This window comes from Gordionus sp. m RMFG-2023, chromosome 3, assembly GCF_954871325.1.
Source record: "Gordionus sp. m RMFG-2023 chromosome 3, tfGorSpeb1-WG-v2, whole genome shotgun sequence".
NCBI lineage: Eukaryota > Metazoa > Nematomorpha > Gordioida > Chordodea > Parachordodidae > Gordionus > Gordionus sp. m RMFG-2023.
Genome location: NC_088777.1, coordinates 37,709,047 through 37,725,344, shown reverse-complemented (window position 1 = coordinate 37,725,344; position 16,298 = coordinate 37,709,047). Strand labels below are relative to the sequence as shown.

General features: G+C 25.5%; 1 protein-coding gene across 2 annotated transcripts; it reads left to right on the top strand.

The window, feature by feature from the left end:
* Positions 1 to 15,837, top strand: LOC135927419 (monocyte to macrophage differentiation factor-like). Of its 2 annotated transcripts, none has more exons than XM_065463396.1 (6): positions 1 to 158; positions 210 to 391; positions 4,354 to 4,428; positions 4,477 to 4,578; positions 8,216 to 8,288; positions 14,537 to 15,837. In XM_065463396.1, the coding sequence occupies exons 1-6, from the start codon at positions 84 to 86 to the stop codon at positions 14,729 to 14,731; spliced, it is 702 nt and encodes a 233-aa protein (XP_065319468.1). In that variant the 5' UTR covers positions 1 to 83; the 3' UTR covers positions 14,732 to 15,837. The 2 variants fall into 2 exon arrangements, with proteins under 2 accessions (XP_065319468.1, XP_065319469.1); XM_065463397.1 differs by having other exon boundaries at positions 43 to 162.
* Positions 15,838 to 16,298: the final 461 nt, after the last annotated feature.

Below are 16,298 nucleotides of genomic sequence, written 5' to 3'. Positions count from 1 at the left end.
GAAACTAAAACTTAAAGAAGAAAATATTCTCATCATTCATTGGCAATCACTGCTGATTCTTTTCAAAATCTCTTTTTTCTTTTATGAATAAACGGAAAAATTGTTATCATTATCAGCCAAGTCCGTTAGAACATATAGCAAATATTATCACACATGCTGTAAGTATTCAACTTAAAATAGTTGTATTATAAACACTTTATATATTAAAGTTGCCAGTCATACCTAGCTTCTATTGTTTTAACAATTTGAAAGAATTAACTAATCAAGATCTAACAAAACAAGATTTGACCAAACAAGAATTAATATTCATATCCTTATATGGAATGTGTATGATTCTCACCTTTATAATTTCCTCATTATTCCACTATTTTTCATATTTGGGAAACAACGAGTACTATATTCTATATTATTTTATGTTGGAATTTTTTAATTATGATAGAAAAAATATTTTTTTTTAAGAATAGGCACAATGAAGGTCAAATTCTTTTGTAATCTAACCAAATTTATAATAAGACAATGCCAGCTTCTAGTCACCAAATATATTTTATAGGAGGGAATGTAAAGACCAAAATAAAAAAAAATTCAATTTATAATTAAATTGAAAATGAAAATAAGTTTGATAATGTTAAAAATATCTTGTGTATAAAATCATTACAGGTTTTGAAATCATGACTAAAAAATATTTTCTTAGTTTTTAAAGCTTAGAATTTGGCCTATGCATTTTTCCTTCATAAAATATTATTATGTCCTTGGCTGTGCAACTTTTACAAAATTATTTTACAATAAAAAATTTATCGACTAGGCCAAAAAAATTCAATTAAAAATTTCCACATCTAATCACTACCATGGTTAAGTATTTTTTATGGTTTAGACTGCACAGTAATATTCACTAATAATAATAAGTAAGGATATACTGGCCTGGTCTAGATTGTTCCTATTTAGATAAAGCCATTCCCTTTAAAATAGCAAATTCTTAATTGGTTCTTTTTAAATATATATTTATTTTATTTAAGAAAATGGATTCATTGATTTATTCTATTAAAGTTTCCAGAGATTCAGACCAAACCTGGACCTGAGTCCAGGACTACTTTTTTTCAAACCTGGATTTAGATTCATGAACCCAAACCTAGCTTATTTTTTTCTGAACATATCCAGACTGGAAGAAAGATTAATTATTTAATCATTGTTTTCTTCAAAACAAGAGTAAAAAAATATTAGGTTAGTCCCAATTTTTTATTTTTACTCCCTAATCTTATAAGATACAACAGTCCCAACTTAATTAACATATTGAATTTAATTTAGATTATACATATAAGAGTTAAAGATACCTTTTTTTTTATAAGATCCAATGCCCGTCCTGATCAAATTTATGTATAAAAAACTCTAATATTAAGCTATGTAAATTTCTATATTTCACAAGTGATATCAAAAGTAAAAATATAATCAGCATGCCTAAATTCAACATGATCACTAAAATTATTTATATTTGATCATCCTTTTTTGAGCACACCAAAATTAGAACAAATAGAGAGGTAGGAAAAAAATTTTCAACTGACATTGCCAGCAATGAATTCATTTGGATATAGATAATTGTAACTCAATATACTAGGAACTATATCCAATGCAGTGCTACCATTTTAACAACTGCTTCTTTATAATAGATATGATTTTTTTAAATCGAAGGATCCTTGTAGATTCAGAATCATTTTATTTATAAAGCTTGTTAGCTACTCTGCAAATTCTATTTTTATTATCAAATACCAAAAGATATTTCCATATTTTCACATTTATACATTGTTCAGTTTTAGTTAATTCACAAAATATATATCACAATCACAAGTCTATTATAATTTAAAGAATGGTACAAAATCCCACTTAGAGAGATGTTACCCTAGTCATAATATGAATATTATTCATTGACAAACCATCTATTAAATTACATTTATTATTGAAGTTCTATTATGATTCAGTATTGCTAAGCTAATGCATATTATATTTACATTTTCTTTGACCCCTACAATTTTAGAAATTGGGCTTTCGTTTGCCTCAATTTTTTTTTCAATAATTCAGAAAATCAATCACATTTCTAATTTTATGGAATTCATTAAAATATTGGAGATTCTCAGTTCTTAAGGACAGTCGATTATGCTCGAAAATATAGATTATGAAATGATGAGGGACCATATCAAGTTTCTGACGCCTTTTAAAATTGCGAGTGATGAATTTGAGGGTGATTTAAAACCCACCATTTACAAAGTTATATTGTGTTATTGCAAAATATTAAGTTTTTTACCTCATCCAAACTTAAACTCGCAGCTTAACCTGCTGTCGCAAAAATGTCGGGAAATAATGGTGGATAAATTTTAAATAGATTTAATCCACCAAATTTCCACATTTTTATGCCCAAAATTTCGAGATATGAGTTATCCCAAGAACATTATAAAGATTTGTGCCAACATATTAACACGTTGATTAATGCCGAGAAAATCAACATATGATTGAGCATAAATCTAAATACCAACTCACCATCTAGTTCCTACTGCTGATATAGTAGTGAATAAAGGTTCATTAAATAAATAATAAAATTATGATTAAAAAATAATAAAGTAATTATATATCTTTTAAAATTATTACATTATGAATTTTTTTTTTTCTTAAGAAAATACTTACGCTTTTGGATTTCTCTATTTATGGGAAGGTGACAATGCGTTTTCTGATGCTAGCATTGAAGTTGATGAACTTCAAAAATACTTAGATGCTAAATTATATATTGAAGATGATAGTATTTAAAATTGGTGGAAGACGAACCATAATGACTTTTCAAATTTAAGTATTTTGGCTCTTAAATTCCTAGATATCCCTGCTTAGTCGGCTAGCACTGAAAGAGCGTTATCAGCTGCTAGTAAGGCCTTTGAAGAGAAAAGGACCCGTTTAAAGCCAGATAAAGTGGACCTTATTATTTATATATCACAATTATTCACTTTGTTATAATATGTTTATTATTATATTTTTTAGTCTATATTAACTATTATATCATCTGCATTCGATATAAATCATGCTTATTGTTTTTATATAATAGCAATACAATAATTTTTAAATTCGATTGTATTTTAACTTTTTTATAATATTGATTTGATTATGGCCGTCAAATAAACTGTTATTTAAGGTGACTATGATTAAATACACTTAATTTTTTTTTTGATATTATAATATTCAAACTCAAATTGTAAAATTTTATTCGGGCTCGGGTCAGGTTGGACTAAGAAATGTGTGCTCGGGTCGGGCTCGGACAAAAATTTTTTAAATTCTGGCACGGAGAGCTCGAAATGCGGAAAAATCACTTTGCAGACTTCTATATCACATACTTAATTAATTTCACTACTAGTAATATGCTCCCTTGATATTGGGGGCCCAATAAATAAACAGCATTGTTATCACTTGTATGTTTTTTCTTTTTTCATACAGATTTTTAATTTGTTTTCTTCAGATTTTTTAGAGTGTTTGACCAGGTCAAATACTTTTCCGGCCAATTGACAGGTCAACTAAATTTGGCCTATTAATTTAACCAACCCTGGGTCAAACCACTAAAGTATTATTCAAACTTAACGGGAATAGGTTATGTGTAAATCATTTAAAATTGATATTTTTCATAATTCTAATCAAGTTTAAAAAGATTCTTTATTAGGTAGAATTCTATATATTGACTTATCCATAACTTTAGGTCCACTAATTTTGTGACATTTCTTAAAAAATTAATAAAATTATGGTTACACTTAGGGTTAATTATTAAATTAAAAAGGATGGCCATTTTAGCTTGGTTTATTTTTGACTGATCGATATTAGCTTGCCCACAACGAAAAAAAAGAAGCAAACCTTTAATTGCTATAATATATATATACACACATCTTCAAATTTTTTAAGGGATTTTCCAATTTATTTATAATAATTCATTATAAAAAGAATTTGTGTACTTAGTTGTAATTTTTATCTAAGCAAAAGTATTTTTGTTGGTTTCATTCATTTTTAAATTTTACAGTTTCTCAATTCAGGCAGAGGGGCTTACACTTTGTTGTATTTAAGTTATGATGCGATTTAATGTAAATGGACTTCATAAAGTTGTGCCCAAAACATCAAAAAAATTTAACTCAAAAACCTTCAAAAAACTATCAAAAATCACGGAAATAAGCCTCCTTTTTAATATTAAAAATATAGTCAAAACATATTTGTTAAATTTTCAAACTTTATAATTATGTTTCTTTAAAATTTATAAAGTTATGGACGCAAAAACAATATTTTTTTATTATATATAAAAAATATATATACTTTATAATTTTAAACCCTAAAATAATATAGAAAATTGAGATCAATATTTCACTTATGTGATCGCACAATCATTTACATTTTCATAGCAGCTTCATATACCCCCTGGTATATTTTACAACATTATATGTAATTATATCTATATTTTCATCCTAGGCTAAGTATACCAGGTAGTGACACATTTACACATTTAATGATATGGAGTATATGGATAGCAGCCTTATCTGGTGTCGCCGCCCAATTTGTTGTAAATGAAAGGTTAATCCATATATAAATATGATACAATCTATTTGCATATTGCTACTTAATAAATAAAATGTGATCAATTTGACAATTTTTATTTACACAGAATGGAATCAAATACATTTTCGGCAAAATCATATTTTTGAAAGTGTAAAAACAGGGATTGAAACTTTTTTTAAAAAATTTGTCGGGTTCAGGTTCGGGTTTAAGTTGACATTTTGAAAAGGGTTCGGTTTTGGTGTGGCAAAAACTGGTTCAGGCTGGTGCTTTTCAAAAATTTTAAAGTTAAATATGAGTGTTTTTTTCCCGTAAAAATTATGTTTATATTTGAAATAATACATCAAACATTTAATATTAAAAAAAATAGGCAAATAATAATTGTTTTAAAATTTAAATTTTCAAATTAAATTTTATAGTTTGGCTTTATAATATAATATACATATCTTTTAACAAATATAGAATTTATAATGAATAATAAAGTATATAACAAAATAAAAATATGACATTAGTTATATTTTTGATGCATCTATTTTAAGAAGCTTATTCAACCTTATAATTATTATATCTTCTAATAAATTATTGTTCATTTTAGTTCTATAAGATGATAAGTTTTAATACTGTCATAGTTGGGAGAATTTGGATTGGGAGATTAGGAACCTAAATATAAAATATAAATAAAAATATAATTAAATACTAAAATTATAGTTTGAATCCTTTATTAAATACTAATAATTAATTATAAGTTATATAAATTAATATAAAGGGAAAACATAAAAAAAATTAAAATAAAATTAATTTAAGAAAAAGTAAAATTAAAAATTATATGCGAAAAAATTAAGTAAAAGTTAAAAAAATTAAGTAAAAGTTAAAAAACTTAAAGTCTCTTAAATTATAAAAATTGTTTCTTTTATATAAAATTAACATCACCCGATTATAACATAATAAATTTTGTCTGATAATATTATTCATTTATATAAACCAAAAGTATTTTTATAATAAACCAAATATCCTTTTTTAAATATTCTATTACATCGTCTGTTAAATTAAAGGCTATCTTTAAAATTAATACCAAAATAATTTGAATAAGCCATACATTCATTTGCATAATCTGCTCTGAAACAAATTTAACTGAATATCGCAACAGAAAGAAATGCTCTTTCGACGCTGACGTGGCTGGAACTGTTAAGAAATTTGAGAAAGTTTAACAATTTCAGACTGGGTTTTCTTCATTTCTTCAAATATCGAAGTATATATCCTGATCTTGGAATATTCTACCTTGATTTAATATCAAATAGAGGACAAACAGATTATTATACTTAAGTTAATATATCTAATTTAAGAAACGCGTTAATTAAGTTCCAATGTTTCTATCATTATTTTGTTAACCAGTAATCTTCCCAGAATTTATACTTTCTTTCTGCCTAGTTCATCATTAGGGATGATACACTAATTTCATCATTTATAATATTAATAACACTCACGATTATGCATTCTCGTCCATAAATTTATTAAATGCCATAAAAGTGTCGCTTCTGATACTAAAATTTGGTGTTTTAGATCCAAATACAGGGCAGAAAGGAGCACATCATTTCTAAGATAGTTAACGTTCCCGTATTTTTATGCTAGTTGCTAATATATTGGCAAGAGGACTGTCGATCGTCTCAATCTTCGAGAGAAATTTTAGCCGCGAAGCATAAAAACTACTCAACATTAATTTTCGCTCTGCAAACCTTTGTTGTTATTTTAGTGGTTTCAGTATCTTTAAAATATCATCCATTTCGTTCCATTCCTCAATTGTAAAAATGTCACCTATGTCAAATATTGGTTTTAACAAATTTTAACTTTTTATAAGCTTTAAACCTGTAAGTGTTCTTAGTTTTTTATTAATTAACCTGACCTTAATTTGATAGAAATTGTCATCTTCCTGTCATTTTATTTAAGATATAAGAATTAAAAACGATTTCTTGGAAACAATACTACCTTCAATTTTATAAAAAATGCATCTTCTATATAAACTAGAGAGTATGAGAAGCCCATTGAATGCCATAAATACTCGAATGTAGTTTCACATTCTAAAATCACCACAAAATAGGGGGTCTTTAATATTGAAGGGCTTTGAAAATTATGAAATTCGGTCTCTAAGGAGCTAAGAAAGTCATCATCATCAGGAAAATTGTCAGAGTCTTCATCCTCACTCTCTGTTGGTATTCTTGGTCTAATGATTTAATAGATTATAACCATATTTCTACCATTATCAGAGGCGATGGTATAAATTTGCTCTGCAGAAATATTATAAGCTTTCATCACTTCTAATATTTTTTATATTCTAGCTTTAAGATTTTTCAAATATCTGATTGTAAGAAATATAAGCTAATATAGAAGGAAAAGATGATTGATGTAAAATTTTTTAAATCTTATAGGCTTTTAAAGAAAATAGTAATTTATATTTTAAAACTTATTGAACCCGAACTGAATCCGATCTGAACCGTATATATTTTATAGGTTCGGCTTCAGGGCAAATAATAAAAAAGGGTTCAGGTTAGGGTTCACCAAAAAACGGGATTAATCGAGTTCGGTTTCAATCCCTGGTAAAAATGATAGTGCTATTTACCAACCTTAAACCAATAGCTCCTTTTTAAAAATTTTAATATTCTAATTTTTCCCTTAAATCTATTCTAGCATATGTAGAATACCTATTCTATAAATTTCAGGCAATTTTGTAGATATAGACCACCAAGGCAATACGCGTTAGATTGACTTAACAATATTATATACATTTTTTTCAAAAACAATATATATGATCAATTTTACAGATTTCTTTTCGAGAATTATTTAATAAAATTAATAAGCGTTCACTTAACTCGCATAATAAATTAGCAATAAAATTTACGAATAATTACGAATTCTAACAAGTATTAAATTATGATTGAATTTATTATAAAGTAATATTATAATTTATCTTTTTTATTTTACAATTTTTTTTTTGAATATGAAAAGTTATTAAACGAAAAATAAGCCACTTCCAACTCTGTTCTACAAATTATGGAGACCTGCAAAAATTAAATTATTTGGCCTGGCTTGGATTTGAAAATTTTACCCGAATTTTTGAAAAAAAATATATTTCCGAGTTATGCTTTTATTTTTAAGCTGGGCCAGATAATTTTGTGATCCTCAGATTTTTTTTGCTCAAAATTTTGGACGAAAATTTTTTCAAACTCTGATATTGATCATTTGAAATAATTTCGGCTATATTTTATAAACTGTTTATGTTAAAATGATCGCATTATAAAATTTTTCAAACTAGTTAATTGATATAATTTAAAATTTTAATTCTTTCGCTAATGATTTTTTATAAAAAGTTGATTTTTAATCTCGGCCTTGGATTCATAATTCATTTTTTATTTTTAAACCAATTCTTTTAAAATCATACCACTTTTCAGGCTAGATTCCGAAACGGGCTTGCAGATCTCTGATAAATAAAACCTAATTTATTGATATTAATACTATAACTTAAATATCGTAAGAAATAAGATTGCTTCAAGATAATTATCATGGAAATGTTTTACTTGATTTCTTTTCTTTTTTTTAAAAAAATAATTTTTATGTGATTATATTTTTGAAAATAATTTTTTTATATATCATATTGACAAAGGCTCTTACATGACTATGAAATAATTTTGTACCTCATGATAGGCGTCATTCCAGCAGTTATAATAGCCTATTATGTAAGCATTTGTTTTTATGCATATACCTTGTAACCTTCTTCCCCCCCCCCCCCCCCAACCCCAATAATAAATCGCCATATTAATATAATCATTTAAAAAAAATTGTAGATGGAAAATTATTTTATAACATATTTAATATGATATAAACATAAAATCGAAAAAAGTCTCAATATTTTCTCCCCACCAAAATGTATGGAATCATGCGCTTAACCAATGGAGGGGAAAGGGGGAAATTTCACCCCCATCCCAAATTTTCCTCTTTTCGTAAATATCATTTTAAGCTAATAAAAAAAAATTCCTACCCCCCCCCCCCCATTCCATCCTCCTCTCCTCCAAAAATGTAAACAATATATAATTATAAGGAAGAATTTAAAAGGAAAATTAGTAAAAGTTAATAACTTTTTAAATAACTGCTATAATTCAAAATTTTTATAAAAAATGATAAAAAAAGGTGAAAACCCAAGATTATTTTTATAAAAATCTAATATAGCCAAAGGTTTACAATTAAAGATCTCCCATAAATTTCATGGGGAAAATAATAATCTAATATTGCCCCCCCCTCCTAGCAAAATCCTGGTTACGCCTATGGATGGAACAATAATCAGCTATAGGATAGGGTGTAAATCAGCCCTAAGCCCATTTGAAATACGGGTCAGGCTTAAATAAATTTTCATATAGAACCGAAAATAATGTTTTCTTTTTAAATAAAAATGTTAATTAGAATTTCTTGGGATTAAGACAAAACAATCGTTCTTTTTTAGTATATTAAATTAAAAAATAGCCTTTAATATTTGAAGCCGAGCTCTAGCCGAAAAATTTAATTTTTAGGGTTAGCGAAGGCCAACAGTTCTGATCGAAAAGACTTAGAACCGGGACCGACTTTTAAAAATGGTTTTCGATTTAGTCCAGTTTCAATTAATCTTGGATCGGTCTTTTTGGTCCGTGCCATTAAATATTTTTTAAAATTCTAAATATTTTAATTTGAGATTTCTGATATTTTGTTTTGCAATTATATTTATAAAAATTAATTTAATAAGATATTTATTCATAATAATATTAAATATTTTTGCTATAGTTAATATTTTTTCCCCCGTTCAATCATATATCTTATTTTAATAATCTTTTCATCAAAATGATTCGAAATGGATTAAATATTTTCTTAATAATCATGACCACCTCTCACTATTATCTTTATTCTTAACCACCTTAAGGTCGTTTACTCTGCCATTTAAAATGCCTATAAAATATATTATATTGACCAAAACATAATCTCCAAATCCATAAAATTGCCACTTAATAATGGTAGGGCTGGGGGGAAAATGCAAAAAAATAAGACAAAGATGTACTTTAAAAAAAGCAAAAAGATGCCACTTTTAAAAGAACCGAAAACAAAAAAAAACAGCAAAAATTTAAAAAAAACAATAAGAATAAAAATGTCATTTTTATTGAAATTAGAGTTAATTCTTTAATTCTTTTCTAAATAGTGAATTCAAATAAAAAGAACCCTCAAAATATTAAAAGCAAAACAAAAAAAAAATAAAAGTCCAACAATAGATTTAATAGTTCCTGTTGTTTTGGTCCCAGGTTGTAATGGAATGTTTTACGATTTAAAAAAATCTATCTAGTTATTTGATTAGGGCCCAGTCTCGATCAGGTCTTTGACCTTCACTATTTAGGGCTTTATTACGAATTTTTATCCCCGCATCTATAGATTTTATAGGAATCTGCACTTTAACAAGCGGGAACAAAAATATTATTATACATATCGTCATCTGAGAATTAGATTAATCTATATTCACTTTTTTTCAAAAATGGCTTTTTTTTACATAACAATTTTTTATATACTATTTTATTTACACAAAAAAAATATATAAAATAAGTTAAATGATAAGCCACTATAAGGTTGAATATCCTATTGAAAACAATAGATACTTAATTTTTATAATTGCTCTTCTATAAAATTACAAAAAGTGGAGATGGAAATCTAATTTTCTGGTGACGATTTATAAAAACGCATTATCAAGTTTGATATTGTCCTTGAAATAACCGGAAAAAATGGCATTGTTATAAATAACTTATTAATATAAAATAGATATTTTAGACTTTATTTGAGAGAGGTTACCAAATAAAATGGCATACGTTTTTTCCCCTCAAATTTTTATCTTCTTGGCAAAGTTGTGAGGCAAAAAGGATCGCTCAAAGATACAAATAATTATATAACGCTTTGTTTAAAGCTGATTTACTATTCGGAAACAATAATATATTAAGATATGTCATCTTAATATGTATAAATTATCTAAACATACTTCAACAAATTAGTTATTATAGTTGCATAGGGAAAGGATCACATATTATAAAGTAAAGTATTCGTTCTTAACGAACATAGCTGATAACAGGTTTTTTTTAGACAAATGTTTAATTTGGCCTCATAAAATGGAAGAAAAAAAACGATTTTTAGAAATTTTTTTACTATACCGGGCATATTGTAATAAAATTATTATATTAATAAAACCTAAATTAATTATGAATAGATGCTAAAAAATGACAAAAATAAAATCAGTTTTTTTAATTACATCAAGTATAGAAAATCTGGTCGTGATTTATATTAAAAAATTTTTTTAAATAAATTTATTACATTGTTAACGAATATATGGTATTTTCATCATTTTATTTTATGTCATATTCTACGTATTGTTTTACGTGATGTTTCAAACAAAAAAACACAAGTTATTTTTTTGGCTTGTTATAGCAAAAAACAAATCAAATGTGAAAATGATAGTGTTGATTTAGTTACTTTTGAAAATAAATAGCTGCATACGTTTTCTCACAAATAACTAGTTCTAGTTAGTGTTGTTATTCGACTCTGAACTCGAGCCGGAGTCGTAAAAAACGGCTCAGACTCGAGCGGCTCAATGAGCCGTTTGACCGGTCTCCCGAGTCGATAATATATAAATTATATCATATATAAGAATTCATAACGAATTATACAATCTATTTTATATAATAATCTTATTAGGTTAATTCATCCAGTGATAATAAATATTTTATGTCACATATTTTTTATACTATTTGCGAAAAAGTAAAAGTGATATACCCTGATTTGAAATCGAACTAGCGAATCGCCGCTGAATATTTTAACTAAAGATTTGTGCAGCTTAGCGCGATGCATTACTGGATCTCAAATTTATTATAAAAATTGTCTTTTTTTGACCTTATGTAAATATATATGTCCATATTTATATAATAGGAGGCCAACCTCTCCTTAATGGGCAAGTCCAGTCCCAGAGGGTCGGTAATATTTTAACAAACAGAAAATATAGATATGGGTATCAAATTAAAGGTAATTAAAATATCATTCTCTTCTTCCTACTGGTTGGATTTGGTATTTAGATAAAAAAAAAATAAAAATTCTATATGGGCATCAAATCAAAGGTAATTAAAATTTCCTTTGATTTTGTTGTATTAACAAATTATTGAAAATTTTATAAATATATATTATTTATTCATATTTTTTATGCATTCATTGAATTTTATTTTTTGTTACATAATCCTTAATATCTTTACAAGAATATTTAAATTTATGTTTTATCATTTCTACTTCTGACACTGATAAAATTAATCTGAGTATAATATATTTCTAGCCATGGGAATTTAATAAATTAATTTTAAAGGAAGATTTCAGGAGATCAATTTATTGAATATAATTTGAGATAAAATATTCATAACTTTAATAAAAATATTTTATTATCAATAAAAATTTATAAAAAAATGTTCTTAGCAATAGATATTCTTTATGGCACATGATTGTGTTTTCCTTAAGCTAACATTAATCATTCAAAATTTCTCTTTTTAATGCATTTTTTTTGGAAATACTTTTACATAAAATCGGTCAATTCTAATAATTCCATTTGTATAGCTTAATTTATTATATATTTTGGTCTGATAGTTTTTATTAAAGCAAATACTTCAGTTGAATGATCATGAAGTAAACTAAATATGGCATTTTTTAGATTGGGTTTTAGATTAAATAAATTATCATTAAAATTTAAAGGAAAAAATTAAAATCTAAAATGAAAAAAAAAACCAACTTTTAAATTGGAATATTTTTATTGATACCCCCTCATAACACAAACTTGTAAGAATTCGATATCAATTTAAATACTTTTAATATATTTTTACAAATCTCCCTTTTTGATGCAATGTTATATATCACAATTTGCTGAATGGGTTAAAAGGTTTTTTTTAAAGGGCTGCATAATTTATCTTCCTGGGCAGCTAAAAGTCTATGCCCTGATTCTATAGATATTCAACAAATTGAATAATATTCTCAACCTAACAAATTTTTTACATATTGATGTTATTATTTTTCTCATATATGAATTAAATTAATTTTTAAATAAAATTTATCAATAATTTCTGTTATCTTAGATTATAATTTTTAATTATGATAGATAAATTGACGCAATAATTTGATTTTTATAAATATTTTATAATATTATAATTTTTTATTTTATAAATAATGTAAAAAATATTGTATAAACAATATAAATAGTATAATAATACACAAATATAGCTATTCCCAAATATTATCACAAATAGTTAAAAGATTCACATCTCATGAATTTAAAGACAGGGTCTGCTTTAGAGTGGATGACGACATCCTATTTCTTTTCTTCTTCATTGTATCAACAGCTCTTGAGAAAACTCTCTCATCGGCTACTGATGACATTTGTTGTGCCATAAAATCTTTAGCCATTTGAATAGACTTGGAAAACGATTTGTTTACTGAGAAAACCATCCCAAAACATTCTGGGTGATCTGTACCACTGGGTCTGACAAATAATCCTCCATTTCCCCCATTGCAGGATTTATGGATTCGTGGGCATAGCTAAAAATAAATATATAATAATATATAAGTTAATGATTAATTACGTTCGCAATTCGTTTAGTATATTTACTGACATCAAATGGGATTCATTTTCTTTATTGGTAAAATTATATTCACCCAATTTATTATTATCATTATTATATTCAAAAAATAAATCTTTGAACCTTTCTTAATATTAGATGTATTTAGTAGTCTAAAAATTATTTTTAAAATTGTAATTTTCCAATCATCGATCTTTTTAAATTATGGGGGTCAGAAACCGAATATTGAATTGTTAAGCAATTCCTAGATAAAATATAATTAGGATATTTATTAATGTTATTAAAGTATAATTTTTTGATTAGATTCATCTATTTAATGATTTTAAAATTATTATCTGGATATTAAATATGCTTAAAATTAACCGCTCATCTATACTAAATACTTATTTCAGTCCTTTCACATTTTGACTAATTTTGAGATAATTTGGCTCAATATATAAAACATTAAAGGGTGATGGCCTGGCCAGTCAACAAACAGGATCATTTATGCTATTTATCCCATACATAATTTTATTTAAACTATAAATTTTAACTCAAACATTTATAATGTTGAAACATAATTTAACCTAAAGAATATATCTTTTTTGATTAATATTTAGAAAATTCTAACAATTATATCTAGATCATTACTTAATAATTTTATGAAATTATAAAGAAATACCATTTGAAAAATATTAACAAAAAAGGGACATTATATTTAGACTTTTAATTATCCTTTAACAACACTATAAAGAAGTAGACAGTTTTGTTAACTAAAATTAATGATTGTCTCAAAAAGAATGCAGATTTTAAAAAAATATTAAAATAAAATAAATCTTAACCTAATCTTAACACTGACATAGGACTTGGTTTAAATTTGGTTAAACACTGCCGCCATTATTTCGAGCTAATTTTATTGAGTTAGAACGAGTTATAAATCTCAAATGTATAGTTTTTAAATGAAGGTATATAATGAAATTAGTTGGAATTCAATATGAGTTATAAAGAATGACAAATATAATATCATATTTATCATTTATTCCAAATCGATAACCTTTTTTTTTGTTTCAAATTTCGGAATTTATTTAGGCTTAAGTTTTAATGATGGGCGTTCATTTCTGAGGGTGGGAGATATGGTATAATAACAACATTTGTGTTGATATTCAATAAAATGATAATAGAAAATATGTGGGGAGGGGGTTAGAAAGGAGGACGCCAATTATAATTAAATAGGCTAGAAAGAAATGGAGGGAAGTTAAGGATTGTAAAGAAAGTATAAGGAGGAAAGTATGATATAATAATATTTTTTGTTCAATATAATGTCTTATAAATTATTTCAGCACACAGACCACCCAGGATTATCCCAATTTGTCAAAGGGGGCCTGGCTTACGTATCCGGTATATTTTTCTTTCGATCCGATGGCTCTATCCCTTTCGCTCATGCCATATGGCATTTATTCGTGATAGCCGGGGTAACGTTTCATTACCAAGCCATTTGTCAATTGCTCTTGGCTCATCTTGGAAAAACTTTCTAATTTTTTTTTCCCCAGGGATTCGATATTTAATTTTTTTTTTAAAAATAGTTCAAAATCTTAGTAGAAACTTGCCAAAAAAAATGTATCCTAAAAATTATTTATAAATTATTTAAATAAATTTTATATAAAAATTTATAAAAAAAATTATCTCAATGTCAAAATTTTTAAATATTGATTCAGTTTAATATCTCGGGAAAAATTATCCATATATTATATTTGTTATTTATGCATGACGCTACTTTCATTTTTTTTTCCTTCCCTCGTGCTTTACTAAAAAATAAATTGCTGAATCCTTTTATTTACCGCAAGATTTGAATGACTCAAAATTTTTCATTTTCTCCAAATCAAACAAAATTAGCCTTTTTTTACATGGATTGCAAAAACTATATTGGAATTTTTTTTTTAAAAGCAGGAAAGTTTGCTAGATATATATAGGCCATCGTCTAGGAATATAACTATTGTTTTTATATAATCCCTACCGCAATTTTTTTTAATGATCGAATTATTATAGTATTATGATAAATAATCAACGTTAATTTATGAAGACACTTAAAATATAATGAATGTGTAATTTGAATGTACATTTTGGTAATTGAATTTTATTAGGATCTTTTATTATTTCTATAATAAATTTAATATTATATAAAAATAGAAGCTATTATGTAGCGATTGTGATAATCATTTTTTACAATTAGAACCTGCAATGTATGCGTTAATTTTTTCTAACAATTATATAGTCATTCAATTATAAAATATAGATTTTTATTATATATACCACGATATTACACAATTCGATTAAAATGTGTAAAACAGCTCAAAATATCTCCTAAACGACACATTAAGATATCGCTTTATATAATATATTATTTTCTCATATTTATTTCAATCAATTCGTTTTCTTATTATTTACTTTTTAATGTTAGGAAATTATTACTATCAATGAAATTATAATCTTTTATAATGATAATTTTTAAAGTTTTTCAAAGAATTTTCTGTTATCTTCAATTCTTATTATTTATTCTTCAATAATGTTCCTATATTTTTTTCTAATTATTTTTTATTTGTCTATGAATTATGCAGAATTCGAATAAAAATTTAATGATTTACCTCATTCTCAAATATTTTATCAACTAAATTCTTATGAGCTTTGCAGGGTTGATTCAAATACTAATCAAGTCATCAAGTTCTCCTCCTTAACTAAATCTATTGGCTTAAAGTTACATTTTGTTATACTTTGAAATTCAGACAAATTTTTTTAGATTTTAATTGCAAATTATGGATTGATGTGTCATTTAACATCCGTGAATTATTACAAAAAAACAGGATCATTATAAGATTATTTAACAATTAGGTTAAATCAGGCGCGTACGCAGGAATTTAGTCTGGGGGGAGGGGATAATAAATTTTTTTAATATTATTGTTTTTTTTTAAATATCAATCGTAAATTTATTATGACTAATAACTATTTCTAATACACAATTTTAAATTAATGTGAATTATAAAAAAATTATATGTATAAACCGGCATATAAAAAACTATAAAATAATGTGAATTAAAAAATAATAAA

Bases quoted from the DNA above. Each gene is read 5' to 3' on its own strand.
- LOC135927419 (XM_065463396.1), top strand. From the start codon at position 84: ATGAATAAACGGAAAAATTGTTATCATTATCAGCCAAGTCCGTTAGAA. The intron at 159-209 runs GTAAGTATTCAA...TATATATTAAAG, and splicing joins CAAATATTATCACACATGCT to TTGCCAGTCATACCTAGCTT. The intron at 4,579-8,215 runs GTTAATCCATAT...ATATTGACAAAG, and splicing joins CAATTTGTTGTAAATGAAAG to GCTCTTACATGACTATGAAA.